At 48.9% G+C, this 15,251-nt stretch overlaps 1 protein-coding gene across 5 annotated transcripts; it reads right to left on the bottom strand.

Annotated features, from left to right (window-relative positions):
• Positions 1-1,005: 1,005 nt before the first annotated feature.
• Kcna2 (potassium voltage-gated channel subfamily A member 2) lies at positions 1,006-14,753 on the bottom strand. 5 transcript variants are annotated; one of them, XM_028859855.2, is made up of 3 exons: positions 14,681-14,753; positions 12,253-12,598; positions 1,006-11,818 (listed from the first exon to the last, which is right to left on the bottom strand). In XM_028859855.2, exon 3 carries the CDS (start codon positions 11,654-11,656, stop codon positions 10,157-10,159), a length of 1,500 nt encoding a protein of 499 aa, XP_028715688.1. In that variant the 5' UTR covers positions 11,657-11,818; positions 12,253-12,598; positions 14,681-14,753; the 3' UTR covers positions 1,006-10,156. The 5 variants fall into 5 exon arrangements, with proteins under 5 accessions (XP_028715688.1, XP_028715687.1, XP_028715683.1 ...); XM_028859854.2 differs by lacking the exon at positions 14,681-14,753 and adding an exon at positions 14,402-14,657; XM_028859850.2 differs by lacking the exon at positions 14,681-14,753 and adding an exon at positions 14,028-14,122.
• Positions 14,754-15,251: the final 498 nt, after the last annotated feature.

The raw sequence follows: 15,251 nt of genomic DNA, 5'->3' as shown, positions 1-15,251 counted from the left end.
TGGCCAGTTTCCTAGGGACAGAACATGGCAGACTGTCGGGAGGAGAAACTGGGGGTCTGGAATGGGATACCTGGGCAAGATAAGGGAAAGTGCTGGGTGAGGCAGGTTGTACTTGATGGTGGCTGAGGGCAAGGACTTTGCTGTGGTCATACTCTATACCGTGGCAGCTTTTGAGCCATCTGAAAGCTGGGAAGTCCAGTTCTGGATGCACTTAGCCCTGAAAGGCAAGAAGACACATGTGCCTCAGCAAAATGTGCCAGAACTTTCTCCAAGAGATGCCTTGTGGAGCTAGAGAACAAAGCTCCCATCATTCCTTTTAATTTAATTTTACTTTTGGGTCAGGGTGCCCTGTATTCTAGACTATCCTCAAACTGAATATAGACCTAAGGATAGCCTTGAGTTTCTGATCCTCCTGTCTCCACCTTCAGAATGTTGAGATTATAGGCACGTCCCACCACGCTTGGTTTATGCAGTGCTAGGGACTGAACTGGGGGTCATGTGAGTGTTAGGCAAGTGCTCTGTCACCTGAGCTATATTGCCAGGCTATTTCTTGAGAGGCCAAGGTAGGCAGTACCATTTGAGGGCCGAGAGTCTAGCTGGTCCAGACTCCCTGGCGCCTGCAGTAATGAGAAGTGAGCCTATGTATGAAGACAGTAGGGATGGCAAAGGTGGATGAGGTAGGAGTTAAATGAATCCTAGGCTGACTTTGTACTAGAGTCCCCTTTCCCACACATTCTCCAGCTATGTGGAAGACACTGATGTAATGGAGGAGATCCCCGAAGAAATCAGAAATGAGTTTCTGCTTTCCACATGTCCCACCGTGTCTACATGGGACTCTTAGGCAATGGCAAATGGGTATACAGCCAAGGTGGTCCCTGATGCATCGCAAATGGGCAGCCTGGGTCTGATGAACTTTCATAGCTTCAGAAAATGGAGAGGAAGGCAGCCGCATTTTTATTTTGTAAAGACAGTAATCCAAACCAGAGAGAGGGCAGAAAACATTGGTGTCTGTCAAAAATTTTATTTTTGTCATTTCACACAGAATGATGTTAAAATAAATCCTCATTAATATATATTTATATACTTATTTACTTGTGTCAATATTTACAAAAGACTGTGGAGCTCTATGAAGTCTATGTACACCCATGATAAGGTGAACAGGCAATGTTCATTGAGGCACATATGTACACATATATGTATAATCTATGTACATACATCAGACCCTACTGACACAGGAACTCTCAGCTGCAGAAGTCCTGGGTGGGGCAGTGTTGCTGGGGCTGAAAGCTTCCAGAATATGTCAGCAAGAATGGTACATCTATACATCCTGTGCAATGCAGTTACAGCTGGTGTCTAAATTTTCATGAAGCAAACAAATAGTTAAATGACTTCCAACTCCCATGAGTCCTCCACACAAGTCCTGCTCCGCCTTCAGCTTTCATTGGTTCTCTGTCTGTTATCACCATGGAGACCTAAGTTCCCTTTCAGCATCATCCTTAGGAAGCTTTGCCATCAGCCTTGGAGTTCCTTTTCCTATTGATCCCAAAGAGGCTTATTTATCTTCCTCTCCTCTTTGAGTTTTCAGCGATTTTTTTAGAGACAGGACACGGGAGGGCAGCTGCAGAGCCATGCATGAGCAGCAAAGAAGCCAGTGGAAACCCTAATTAGTCCGTGCTGCATGAGCCTAAGTGAGTGGCCATTTCCACCCGGTGTGTATAAATAGACACGCATATATTTATACACTCACATATATAATATATATAATATATTATATATAGATATGTTCTCCAGAGACAGCCTATATAATAAGCACATAAGCACACAACAGCCCCCACTCATGAGCTTTACAGCTCTGTCTTTAATGGAAACAAGAGAATCCTCCTTGCTTGCTGGCACCATTAATCCTGGCTGTTCCAAGATTACCCTCAGTGGGAGAGAGGGGTGCATGGATGCAGAAACCTAGGAAGAGGCCAATTTGGCTGGGGCACTGTTTGCTCAGCAGGCTGGAGCTCAATCATGGGACTTTCCAGCTTCCTGGAGCCCTTCAAATGAAGGAACCATCCAAGCACGACAACAAAAGGAAACTGGGTCGCTGGCTCCCACGTGAAGGCAGAACTGGGGCAAGCACAGAGCATGTTCAGACTCTCAGGAGCTGAGACTCACCCTTGCCAACGCCACCCAGGCCTCTCTTCTTGCTTCTCTATTCCAGTTCTCAGCCTGGAGCTCGTGTGCTCCTTTCTAGCCTCACCTGGCAGGTCAAAGTCTTTGTCCTACATTTCATGAGTTCAGAAGTCAGTCACATTAGCAGCTCATACAGAAACTGTCTGCTAGCAAAGCATACCCCTAAACAGTCTCTTCCCTAAGCTCCTCCTTTGCTTTCTCTGCAGCCCTGAGTGTTTATGCAGTCAGACAAACAAGGCAGCAGTGTCTAGGGAGTCATTTTCAAGGAGAAGCAGGGCTTAGAGGCTTCTCACAAGGACCCAGAGACACGGCATGCAGTCCTCTGGGTAGCTACCTAAGGTCCTATCACCCAGCCACATCTCTATTTCCCTTAATTAGGTAGCTGCTGCAGCAGCTGTCCACATTATTATGTAATCACACCTGCCCTATGCATCCGTCAGTAGAATGATGCAAGGACTTCTCAGCTGCACACTCATCTGGAACATATCTGACTATTTTAGGAGTGTAGAAGAGCACAGGCAGTTTAGATTAGTTTCCATGCTGAGGCTCATGCAGGATGAGAGGCGGCCATTATAGATAGGCCAACTGCAGCACTTGCCAGCTGGTCATGCTAAGTCAAGGGTAACGGCTTCTACTATGGGATGATGGCTCATTTGACCATATTGCCGAGCTTCTGGGAATGTGGGGAGATGACAGCCACCCCTGTATCACCTCAACTGCTTCAGATACTAGTGAGGAATCCCTCCCACCTACTCCCAAGTAGAGCGCACACAGTCTAATGCAGGAGATGAGGCTGAGAAAGTGTTTCCCTCTGAGTTTAACACTGCCAGGCAAGATAGCAAGGAGGGCATGTTTAGGCTCCTACCCAGAAGTTTCTTGAATGGTGTATACAGCTCATCCCCAAGAAGACAAGTGGGTTTTAGTTGCTCTAGGCCTGGCCCTCTGCTCCCACTAAGTGGACTCAACTGCATGCTGGTTTAGTTTCAGGAATGGCCACAAAGCCCATTTTTTTCATTCTTCACTGAGGGTGTTTCAGAACTCAAGAAAGTCAAACCTAGGACTAACACTGACCAAGAGAAAACTAAACAGACCAGCCCAAGTCTGAGCGTTCCACTCTCCTACAGGTACAAAGTTGGGCATAACTTTTCAGGTCTTGAGAGATGAGGTTACAGCCAACCAAGGCAGACAGAATAAAGGATAAGAAAGCACCTGGCCCTGGGATCACACTTCCCTTTGATCCTTGAACCAGGCAGCCACCTGGCAGCGAAGGGAAAGAGGCAACCCTGAGCCTGTTCTTTTGTTTGAATAAATGCCTTCTAGATAGGTTCTTAAGCAGAAAAAGCACAGAGCTAGAGAGGTGGAAAGAACGCAAAAAAGGTCATGTTAAAATTCAAGTAAACGCAGCTTATTCCTTAGAATGCCAAATTTATTCCACACTAGTGAAACTGAGATTGGTTAACATCTATTTGTGTAATTTTTTAAAATAATGGCATACATATATACATATACTATACATATATACACACAGGTATATGTATATATGGAAAACCTCTAATAACTCAGGACCAATTAACTAAAACCTTTATCGACAGGAATTAGTTGTCTTTCTATACTTTTAGTAGGAAGAGGCAAGCAAGGGCATCATCTGGTAAGCTATGATGTGCCCGGACTTTGCAGCCAGTGTCATTCAGCCTGTCTCTTTGGTCTGCTACACTTCTGTTTCCATACACCAAGCACTGAGGTTTAGAAGGTTGACTCTGAGCCATGCAAGGTCTTCTGTCTTCTCCAAATGCTCTACTTAACTAAGGCAAGAGTTTATATTAAACCTATTTAGGAAATACTTCCCAAGCACAAAGGCTGAACCACATATTTTCCCATCTCTCCTCAAGTAACTAGGATTGCAAAGCATCCAGGACACTCTCCTCCCTGAGATTTCCCAAGGTTAGACTATGCAAGGGTGTGTGGAGCAAAGTAGACTGAGAAGGATGGAATGGTCTCCTGGGGTTGCCAGCCTTCCCTAATTCCAGTCTGAATATTACTAGCTCACCTCACAAATGTTTCAAGAAAGAGGTCCCTTCCAAAACCCTGGGTGATATGTGAACTATTTGCACAGCTGCTCCCTGTAGTGAGAGGTAGGGTTTATTTTGCTAATGATATCCCCTGACCACACATACCTTTGTGCCTGCCCACGTCTACCCAAAGCCATAAGACTCATTTTGCCTGAAGCTCTGATAGAGTTTCTATGGTTGAGCAATTCAGTCTGTTGTGAAGGAGAGACAGAGGGCAGTCCCCAAATCTGCCCAAGTAACTGATCCCAGGTGTACACCTCAGGGCTACATTCCCTCATATTCATCTCCCTGGAGAGGGCTGCAAAAGAATCAAGTAATGGCTTTTAGTGCATGGAAAGGATCTTCTATAATGGCTCAGGATGCTTTATTCTTATCTATCAGTAAGCGCTCTCCTATAGGCTTCCATTACACCTGACAGACAAACACTAAGTCAACAAGATGGGCTGGCATGAGGTCACTCAAATGCAAGGTTTCAGTGCCTAGAAGTTTCTAGGGTGCTGTTAAAGAACTGGTAGGAAGGTGGGGCAGTGGAAGAGGGGTACAGAGACGCAAACAGAGAGAGGTGCACACAAGAAAGAGACAGTGTGACAAAGAATGCCTTCTCATGGGCCTTCCTCGGGCCGACACTGCACCTCTGTGTATATGTTCCTTCCAGAAGGAGGTCAGACCTCAGCAGACAGGAATCAGTCATGTGATCATGTGGGAAGAAGAACTACAGAAACTGTGAACCCATGTCCAGAGGTCAAGGGCATTACCTGATGATCTATGTACTATCTATCATTTTTCAGTCCTGAGAGCAAGATTTTGAAAGAGCTATTGCTAAAGAAAACAGTCACTATTGCTTTTATTGCACATTTCCTCTTTAAAAAGATGAGACACAAACTATGAGGGATGGAGCTGAGTTCTAGGGGGAAGGGGAGCAGAAAGAAAGGCAAAGTGGACTAGGTAAGTTGAGGTGCTTATAAGGGATTCCCTTACCCCTCCTGTCCCAGCTTTCTGCTCCATGGTGGGGTGGGAGGCGGGGGAGCGGGGGTGGGGGGGCTGGTCTCAACAAGGGCCAAGTCTGAGGGTAAAGATGATCATCACAATAACTACTAAGACAGCTCCCAGCATATAGATCCTGCTGGTTGACTTGAGTGGCTAGTGATGTTAATGAACTAAGGTCATGAGTTTGAACCTGGGCAATGGAAACTTTATCAAGGCAAAAGGAACCTCTATTGTGTAACCAGGAGTAGCCTAGACATCAGACCCCTTTCAGGTCAGGTAGTCATCGCATTGCCCATGTGCAGATTGTTATGACAGGGGAAGAGGGTTTCATAGGAGAGCTCTGGGGTCCTCCTCCTTCCTAGCTCAGCAAGTCAGAGCACTGCGCTTTCCTTATGGCCTTCACATGCTGTTTGTACTTCCTATAGCTTTTCTATGGAAGATCAGTTTCCACCTCCTTTCCACTACTGGGGCTGGCACTGAATTCCCAGGCTGAGGATCTTTGGAAGAGTGGCCTTTTCTCACCAAGACTTGACTCTCATACACCACGAAGTTCCAGGAAGGCACAGAGCCTTAACTAAATTAAATTTGGGTTCCTGAATTAAATTTAATTAACAAATGAAAACTTGGTTCTTGATAAATTTACTCAGAAAGTCAACAGCTCAGTTGCTTTCTCTTCCTGACAACTTCTCTGCCTTTCCTGGACTCTTTCTTTTCCAACCTCCCAGAAGCTCCAACTTTTAAAAAAGTCCGAGGCCACAGAGGCATCTCACAAAGCTGGGGGGAAAATTGATATCTTGCTTGGACCACATGTTCCATTCTCGGCTCTTGCTGCCTCCTCTATGGAATCTTGAAGGGAGGGGTAAGATACCCAGGACCATAGGGTATCTTCGTGGACTCCAGAGTCCACGAAGCTTGGTCCAAGGCTGGATGTAACTTTTAACTTCCATTTTGGATAAAGCCTTTGCCGAAATGTGCTCAGGCCCTACCCGGTCCTACTAGCAGGAAGAAGCAACTCCTGGGGCTCTATGATGCTGGATAATCTTACACAGTGTTTAAATCTAGTGTTAGAACAGAGGATAAAAATCAGGCCCTCTAAAAATTGTGAATGCTCCTTCAGCCACAGGTTAATGTCCTTCATCACATTTTACTTCAGCTAAATTGGCCTGCAATTTTGTCAAGGCACAGCAATTGAATGGGAGGCCAGGCTTCCCAGGGAGCTCTGGTGGGGAAGCATGCCTAGATTGAACACTCATAGGTGGGGATCAAGAGTTGACTTCAGTGGACTTTTGCCCAAGAGTGAGCAAAAGGCCACGAGCAAGAAAAGCTGTCTCATTTTAGGAGCTAAGTCTACACAGAAAATCAATTTTCTGACCTGGCTCCAGACAAAGAGGTACTTTGGAAGGTTGGGTAATAAGTTCTTTTGGCTCAAAGATTGGTGGGGTATTTCAACCTGGTTTAGGGTTCAGAATCCTAGCATATCTTGAGTCAGCACTGCTTCAAGAGAATAGGGATAAATCTGGAGATTCCAGACATTTGGAGGGAGTCTGAATCACCCGTGTGGTTTTTCTCTGAAGGAAAAGGTATAGTGAGGAGGCCCGTATTAGGTTGTTAGCTCTCACAGGTCATTTCAGACACCCCGCACTCCGAGTGCTGTTTGAAAGAAGGTGAAGGGTAGCAAGCCCAGGAGATTCCAGTGCTTGATGTGGTGGCCCAACTTTCTGCTTGAAACCTCAGGAGTTCTGTCTCAGGAATGAGATTGGATGTCAAAGAAGCTCCTTGGAGAATACTGAGGGTTATTGATATGGGCAAGGGAAAGCACTTCAATCTGATCCCTTGCCTTTGTCCATCAAATTTTAGATGTGGAAGCGTAAGCATGATTAGTGATTCAATGTCTAAATTTTTCATGTATTCTTGGGCATGGGTACTGTTTTTTTTTCTGCATCTAGTATAACTCTGTGCACTGTGTATGCTGAACTTTTGTGCAGAAAAAAATACAAAGTATCATTTATGTACTTGTATGTATATCCATTGCCCCCCAGTTTGATTTGTATATTTTGCATATAAGTTGTATGCTGTGTATTTGCACATGGGGTAAATACATCTCTTGCAGATATTCTGTATTGGTATACACAGTCTATGTTTGGGCAGCATATGTATGTTTTGTCTACCTTTTATTTGTATGATTTTTATATTATTTTGGCCCATATGTATTTTGCATATATGTTGCATATTTTATGTTTGTGTGTGACAATGATGTGTCATTCATTTTAGGATGCATTGTGTGTGCACATTTTATGGTTCCCAGGCCAAGGATTTTGTGAATAGGTAACTTCCCCTGACTTAGACCTGCATGAGTTGCTTTAACCTTTGACCCTTCGAAGTATGTCCCTCCTACCCCATGTCATGAAGTTCAGCACCGCCTCCCACAGAGGAGAAGAAGAGAAGCACAGAGGCTTTGTGCCCGGCATGGGATGCCCCGCGATCACCTGGGGATGTGGGTGACCAGGAACTAATGAGCACCCTGGACTAGCACCCTTAGCTGGTGCCCCCTCCTCTAAGACAACTGTAGATACCGACTAGTGAACAGTGATGCCTGGGTTGGAATCAATACCGAACAGCCTGACCATGATTCACTGTGTTTGGGGAATTTAAGCCACTGTGTCAAAAGGCAAAGAAACCCAGCATGAAGAGGTGAAAGCTGTCTCCCACAATTCTTTCTAGGACCAACACATTCTCTACTTTGAGACTGTACAGTGAGTGATTATTCATTCTTTACCTGTTCTTGGGGTGGGGGTAATTCTTTACCCATTCGTTGGCTTTTTTTTTTTTTAAAGGGCAGCTCTTATTACCAGTGTGCTAGGGAGAGAGTCTGAGTTTAGTAATCAAAATGACGCTTTGGGCCATGCAGAGAATCCATCCCTTGGTTCTGGAATTTGGAAATTTCCACCAATAGGAGGCTTCCCTTAAGTCTAGATCAGCAGAATCTGGTCCCAGGGAGTTTTACTCCTTGGTTTCAAAGCAAAGGATCCATTCTAGGGACAGGTTCATGAAAATGATGGATGCAGAGCCAAATGACAGTGAACCAAACAGGGGAGAGGATAATAATGAGGATGACTAATGGGATGAATTGTAGAGAGGAGGCCTGGGGTGGGCCTGGCCCAGGATAGCTGGAGTTGTGAGGGCTCTAGGACCCTTGTGCACTCAGGAAGACAAGCTTCAGCCATGGGAAACTGAAGCTGCAGCACATGGAGGGCAGAGAGACAATTCTAATGTCTAGGAATCTATGAACACTGGAGTGTGTCTGAGGCAATGACAGCAAACCCAGGTCCAGTGGGTTTTACCATACCCATTGGGCTTCTTATACAACCAACCCACCAAGCAATGGATTTGCTCCTGAATCTGAACTCCAGAGAATGAATATATATATATGTGTGTGTGTGTGTGTATATAACATACATATACACACACTTGTGTTTGTATATATATATTCTAGTGCACATAGTCAAACACATGCATAAATTGCCCTGTGTCAAAATATTGCATAAGCTTATACAATGTTCAAATGCAATTTTTCTATAGCTTACTAGAGGAACACATGAGAGAGAAAGATAGATAGCTAATATATATTTATATACATTGAACCCACAGATCTGCCTGTCCTCAGGATCAATGCCCTGGTAAGCTTTGTAGTCATGCCCATGACTAGATTAATTCAATTCCTAAGGTTCAGCCATATGAGTGTTTAGACTCTGAGTTTTCTGTTCATTCTCCTGGTGTGGCAGGGTCTTTGCTCTCATTGAAAGAAGAGAGATGGGTGGGCTGGAGGGCCAGCCAGAAGTTTTGGTTCCCCATTCCAAATAGTCTATTTGCTTTTCCCTGATGGAGGGCTTTTGCCTTCTGATGGGGAAAAAAACCCTAGTTCAATACCATCCCAAGGCTATTAATACTCTACGTATGAATACTGTATAGGCTACTAGGAAAATAGGTTATCTCCTGTGTTTTAAATATTGAGATTCATGCAGTGAACACCCATGCAGCTCTATTGCATGACTGGTATACTCCACTGCAGTGTAGTGGAGCTGGGCCACACCATCAGGAAAGCAGATGTCTGCAAACTCCAGAGTGAAAGAAGAAATCAAACATGTTCTGTGACCCTGAAGCTTGCAAAATGGTATCTGAAGCTGAGAAGTCCCTGAATTAGGTAGCTTCTCTCCATAGGCCTAAGGGAACAAATGTAAAACTTGACAACTCATATTTGGTCATATTAACTGTCCCTCCCCGCACCCCCCCCCCCCCCGGGCTTCCCTCACATCGACACTGCAGAGAAAAAGCAGAATGCAGCATTTCCGTTACGAAACATAAGCCTCCGGAGCATCTAGTTGGCAACTGCAATTCACGAACCCCAGCCTGTGACACAGAAAGCAATTCCAACACACAGGACTGTGTGTTCTTTTCAATGCAAAAATGGGACTGACCTTTGGAGTAGTCACCAGAACTTTCAAACTAAGCCCTGATGGTGTTCCCCTGTGAAGGGGTAGGTGGGCTGAAGTGGGGTGGTAGGGTGCGGCAGGGAGAATGCACCTGCCAGGTGTGTTTGCATTTAGTTAGGAAGTCAGGATGGTGCTGATATGATGGATTGTGTGTAGACTATGAGGTGGCCGCATTGTGTCAATCTGAGAGGCTGGCTCCATAGGTGACTCCCATCTCTAGAAACCTGTAAGTCAGTGATGAAGATTTCTTGAAAGCCATGATAAATATTCTGTGTTCTAAATCAAAAATCAAAAGGTCAAAAGTCACTTGCACAACTATTGCTTTCCATGCAGAACCAGATGCACACTTTAGAACACTGACTACAATGCAGGCTATTATGCAACATCTGCATTAGTCCTGTTGAGCTGTGAGTACATTAATAGGTTTCATCAGACATCAGTTAACATTTTGGTAATATTCACATAGTTTGTGTTAGCCAGTGTACAGTTGGCTGTTTTTAAGTTCTCCTCTCTAAAGTCCTCATTACTGTTGTTTACTCCCTCCTGTATCTCCATGTAATCAGACTTACTTATGGTAGAGGCACTTCTACTTTTCTTTAGGTCAGGGGAGGACGGGATCTTTGGACAGCTTGTCACTTGCAAGTACTGGGCCTGCTCCTCTCCCTCTGTCTCCCGATGGTAGAAGTAGTTGAAATTAGACACTATGACAGGGACTGGTAAGGCAATGGTTAATACACCTGCAATTGCACACAGGGAACCCACTATCTTTCCCCCAATGGTAGTTGGAACCATGTCTCCATAGCCTACAGTTGTCATGGAGACAACTGCCCACCAGAAAGCATCCGGGATGCTGGGGAATTGGGAATCTCGCTCATCAGCTTCTGCAAAATAGACAGCACTAGAGAAGAGGATGACCCCAATGAAGAGGAAGAAGATCAAGAGGCCCAATTCCCTCATGCTGGCTTTGAGGGTCTGACCTAGAATCTGCAGGCCTTTGGAGTGTCTGGACAACTTGAAAATCCTAAAGACTCTTACCAACCGGATGACACGGAGAATGGCCAATGACATGGCCTGCTGGCCTTGCTGGGCGTCCTCTGGCTTCTCAGCTAACTCTGTCCCCAGGGTTATAAAGTAAGGAATGATAGCCACAATGTCAATGATGTTCATAATGTTGGTGAAGAAGCCAGCTTTGCTGGGACAGGCAAAGAATCTCACCAGAAACTCAAAGGAGAACCAGATGATGCAGAGAGTCTCTACAATGAAGAAAGGGTCAGTGAAGGAGGTGGACTGCTGGTACCCGATGGTGCTGTTGGAGTAGGTGTGGAAGGTCACCCCACCACCATGCATGTCCTCATTCTCATCCCGGAAGATGGGCAAGGTTTCCAGACAGAAGCTGACGATTGAGATCAGAATAACCATGACGGATACAATGGCTATAATCCTGGCAGGCCCCGAGCTCTCAGGGTATTCAAAGAGAAGCCACACCTGTCTCTGAAACTCATTTTCGGGCAGAGGACGCTCTTCTTCCTTGATGTAGCCTTCATCCTCCCGAAACATCTCCATTGCTTCTTCTCCTAGCTCATAAAACCGGATTTCTTCAGAGAATATATCTAAGGGCACATTCACAGGTCGCCTCAACCTGCCTCCAGACTGGTAGTAGTACAAAATGGCATCAAAGCTAGGCCGGTTGCGATCAAAAAAGTACTCATTTCGCAGGGGATCGAAGTACCTCATCCGCTTCTTGGGGTCCCCTAAAAGGGTCTCTGGAAACTGGGCTAGGGTCTTTAGCTGAGTCTCAAACCGCAGGCCTGAGATGTTGATCACCACCCTCTCACAGCACTCGTGGTCTGCCTCTGGGTCATAGGTGTCCTGTGGGTGCCCAGGGAGGGCAGCAGCCTCATCCACTGGGTCTCCGGTAGCCACTGTCATAATTGGGCTGAGGAGAGTACTTTACTCTATGCCTTCCAGCTGCTTGCAGCAGGGGGCTGAGGGTGCTGGTCACTGGGCCCCAAGAAACTCAGAAGCATTAGTCTGTGCTCCTTCAGGAGAGGCCCAGAGCCCTCTGAGAGCTGGAGACACAGCCTCGCTTGGCTGAAAGACAGAGGCAGGTAAAGACATGAGACCACCAGTCACTGGCAACCTGATATGAGCTGTACTTGATGTCCCGCATCTCTCAGCCAAGAGCTCAGAAACACAACCATACCATTGCCCCTGCCACTGAAGCTACTTTCACCTTGTAATTTGTCTAGGGATCAGTAGGGTTCAGGGAACAATCTTTCAATTATAGAGTGGCCTGCACTGGAGGCAGGTGGCTGAGACAGGCTCCTGTGTACTACACAGCATCCTGGGACACAGCTCCATAGGAGGAGGTGAGGAGGGAACCCTCGGCCAGGCACCGCGCTAATGTTTCACCAACACCTGCATCACAAGAGGTACTCATGGGAAGGTGTTTGGGGCCTGGGTACCAGGGTCCCTGATACCACCCCCAATGACTCTAGTTGTCTGTTATTGATTGATTGATTTACCTGTCCAGGCAGGAGCCTGAGGTGCTTTTCCTTGAAGAGCAGATCAGATGCCACAGGCAGGAATCCTAGCTACACAAATAGGCAGCTCAACTCCCCATCACATCTTCTCACTTGAGCTGGAAATAATGGTGAGTCATTCTGAGCAGGAGGGCAGGCTCCAGGTCCTGGAGGTGTGCTCTAGGACTGGATAGGGCTGGAGGAGGAACAGTTTGATGCTTGGCCAGGGGCATTCAGGACTCGAGAAGAGTGAAGCCTGGGTCTGAAGCCTTTGGGAGGAAGGAGGTAAGACGCCCAGCTCAGCAAAAAACAGAGTCCTCCTGGCTGTCCTCAGGAGGTGTGAGGTTGCCTGCAAAACACAGCAGCAAGGTGGAACCCAGGGCTTTCAGGCAGCGGGAACCAAGACTTAGAAGGACTCTGGCAGATCCCCTCTCTGCAAGTGGCAATCCCCCATGCCTACTTTTCATGATGGTAGTGGCCGAGAACTCCCATGGACCCTCCTAGCCTCTCCTGGGTAAGCCTTTCTTCCTATTAGCTTGAAGCCCTTTCTCCTCCCAGTCCTCTGCGGCCACCCAGAACGATCCAGCTTTCTCTATCCCGGTGTTAGAACACCTATCTCCCAAAGGGAGGGTTTTCCCCTCTGACCTTAGCCGTGTCCCGGTTGAAGAAGCAATCCTTCCTCCTCCAACACACACGCCTACCCAGCTAGAGAGACCCCTGCACACAGCCAGATCGCCTCTGTAGAATGCTGGAGAGCCGGGGTCGCTGAACTTACTCTCCCTCCGGGATCCCTGGGCCTCAGGCCTTGCTCTGTGTTGGGTGGCATTTGAGCTGGGCAGGCACTCGACCACTGATTTCTTCCCAAGAGAAAATCCCTCACATCTCGGCAGGGAAGCACAGAACAAACGCTCAAGCTGTTTGGCTGCGAGGAGGATTGGCTTCACGGAGAGGGGGAGCCTAGAGGAAGCTGGCTTCCGGGCTGGCCCCCCGCCGACCCAATCCCGCCGGCCCCAGGGCCGGGAGGGGTCTGGGCCCTCTCCCATCGCCCCGGGCTCCGGTCCGGGATTCCGCCGGGCGCGCTCCCGCCGGAACCCGCGCGGCTGGCCAGAGCCTGCAGCCGTCGGCCGGCTGGAGCGTGCCACCTTAACCCCTTCCTGCGCAGTGCGGTGGGCTCCCGCTGTGGGCCCGAGGACAGCCTAGCTGGTGCCTGCCAGGTCCAGCTCAGGGACCACCGAGGCTCGTCTCCACCTGAAAACACAGGGGCCTCTCAAGTCTGAGGGTGCAGAGCAGGCTTCGCCAGGCAGCCGCCCCAGTTCTAGCTTCCTCTTAGGCAAGGGGGCTCTGCGGCAGCCCACCACCCGGGCCAGGCGGAAAAGCAGCGACTGCAGAGAAGCTTATTTTACTCTACTGCCGAGAGGCAAATGCAACCAGGAGGACCCAAGTGACTCGAGTCCTACCCACCCACTATTTACCAGACATGGCTATGCAGTCAGCTGCACTTCCCATCACCCGCCACCTCCAATCTGCGCCCTCCGCCCTATGTCATGCACAGACCACAGGGTCCCCGAGCCCATTCCATGCACTCTTCTGAAGGGGCAAATTCCCCCTCCCCACCCTCCACCCCCGCCGCGGCCGGCGCGGGTCCATAACCCTCCAGGTCGACAGCAGGGGTCGACACCAGCTCGCCCGCCCAGACTACCGATGTGCCCTGCAGCCCCTCTGGGCGCTGCAGCCGGGCAGGGATGGCAGCACGCGCGGAAAGCCGGACACTGATTTACCCTTGCGGATGGGTACCCGAGCCTCCATGTTCCTGGGTGACATCCAGGGCCGGCAGAACCCGGGCAGCGGGCGGTGGCGGTGGTGGCGGCGGGGTGCGGGCGGCCAGCCGGGAGCAGACTCTGCAGTCCCGCGGGCGGCGCGTACGGAGCGCCCGGCCGCCGCCCGCAGCCGCACCGCGCCGCACCGCGCCACGCAGCGCCGCACCTGGCCCCGCAGCGAACTCGAATTAAAGGGGCCGGCGGGGGCCAGAGCCCGCGAGCTGTGCCGCTCGCCGCCGCCACCGAGCTGGCCACCGGGTTAGAAAGACTCCCGTGTCCCCGACCCTCACCACAAAGAAAACACCCCATTCTTGGGCAGAACGTAGGTTACCCACCAGAACTCGGTGCAGAGCTCAGCTGGCTGCTGCCTGGGCCGGGAGAAGTGGAGAGGGCAGAGAAGTTGAGGAGCTCCTGAGAGGTTCTTGCCAACATAATGAAGTAGGCAAGATGAACCGATCAATACGAACTATCCCAGGCCCGAGGCGGGATCCAGCCCCACGGGAGATGTGTTGCTATTATTAAGATGCTGCCAGACAGGATCTGCAGACCCCAGGCCCCTCTCTGGCCTTCTCCTGCGTCCTCTCCTGTAGCTCTGAGCCCCACCTTGTTCTTACCCAGCACAGCGTTGGCTTCTCAGGGCAATGCAGCAGGTGCGGGCCTGGCTGCAGCGTGGCAGAAACTCAGAGCTGTCTTTGCCCCCCACCGGGTGGGGGTTGGGAGAACCGCAGGAACAACCGAACTGAGGGCCGGCCACTTGGCCACTTGCCTTTCTGACTTCCTTTCCCTAGGGCTCTGGACAGAGAAGGCTAGGGGACACACAGCTGCCCTTGGGAACAGCCGGCTCCTCACAGATGCCCTCTCATAGATCTGACAACACTAGCTGGTCCACGTTGTGATCTGAATTTGGGGGTGTAGCTCTCGTACCCTGGGGTGGATAGAATAGGATACCCTCTGTCTCCGAAGAATTTGTGTAGGAAGTCCTTGGTTTAGCTGGGGATGGGAGTGCTTTAGGGGTCCAGGTCGGCTTGAAAGCCCTGCAAAAGCTCCAAGCCTTCACTAGTTGAGTTCTGCAGACCCCTGTCGGAACTACCTGCATAGACGACCCACAGAGGGACACACTGAGATGGGTCACAGAGCTCTGATGTTCAGAGGGCTCTAGTTTGGGAAAGACTCTTCCTGGGCTCT

The sequence above is a fragment of the Peromyscus leucopus genome, chromosome 6 (assembly GCF_004664715.2).
Source record: "Peromyscus leucopus breed LL Stock chromosome 6, UCI_PerLeu_2.1, whole genome shotgun sequence".
Lineage (NCBI taxonomy): Eukaryota > Metazoa > Chordata > Mammalia > Rodentia > Cricetidae > Peromyscus > Peromyscus leucopus.
The sequence above is the reverse complement of the archived record's forward strand: the minus strand, read 5'-3'. Positions and strand labels throughout refer to the sequence as shown.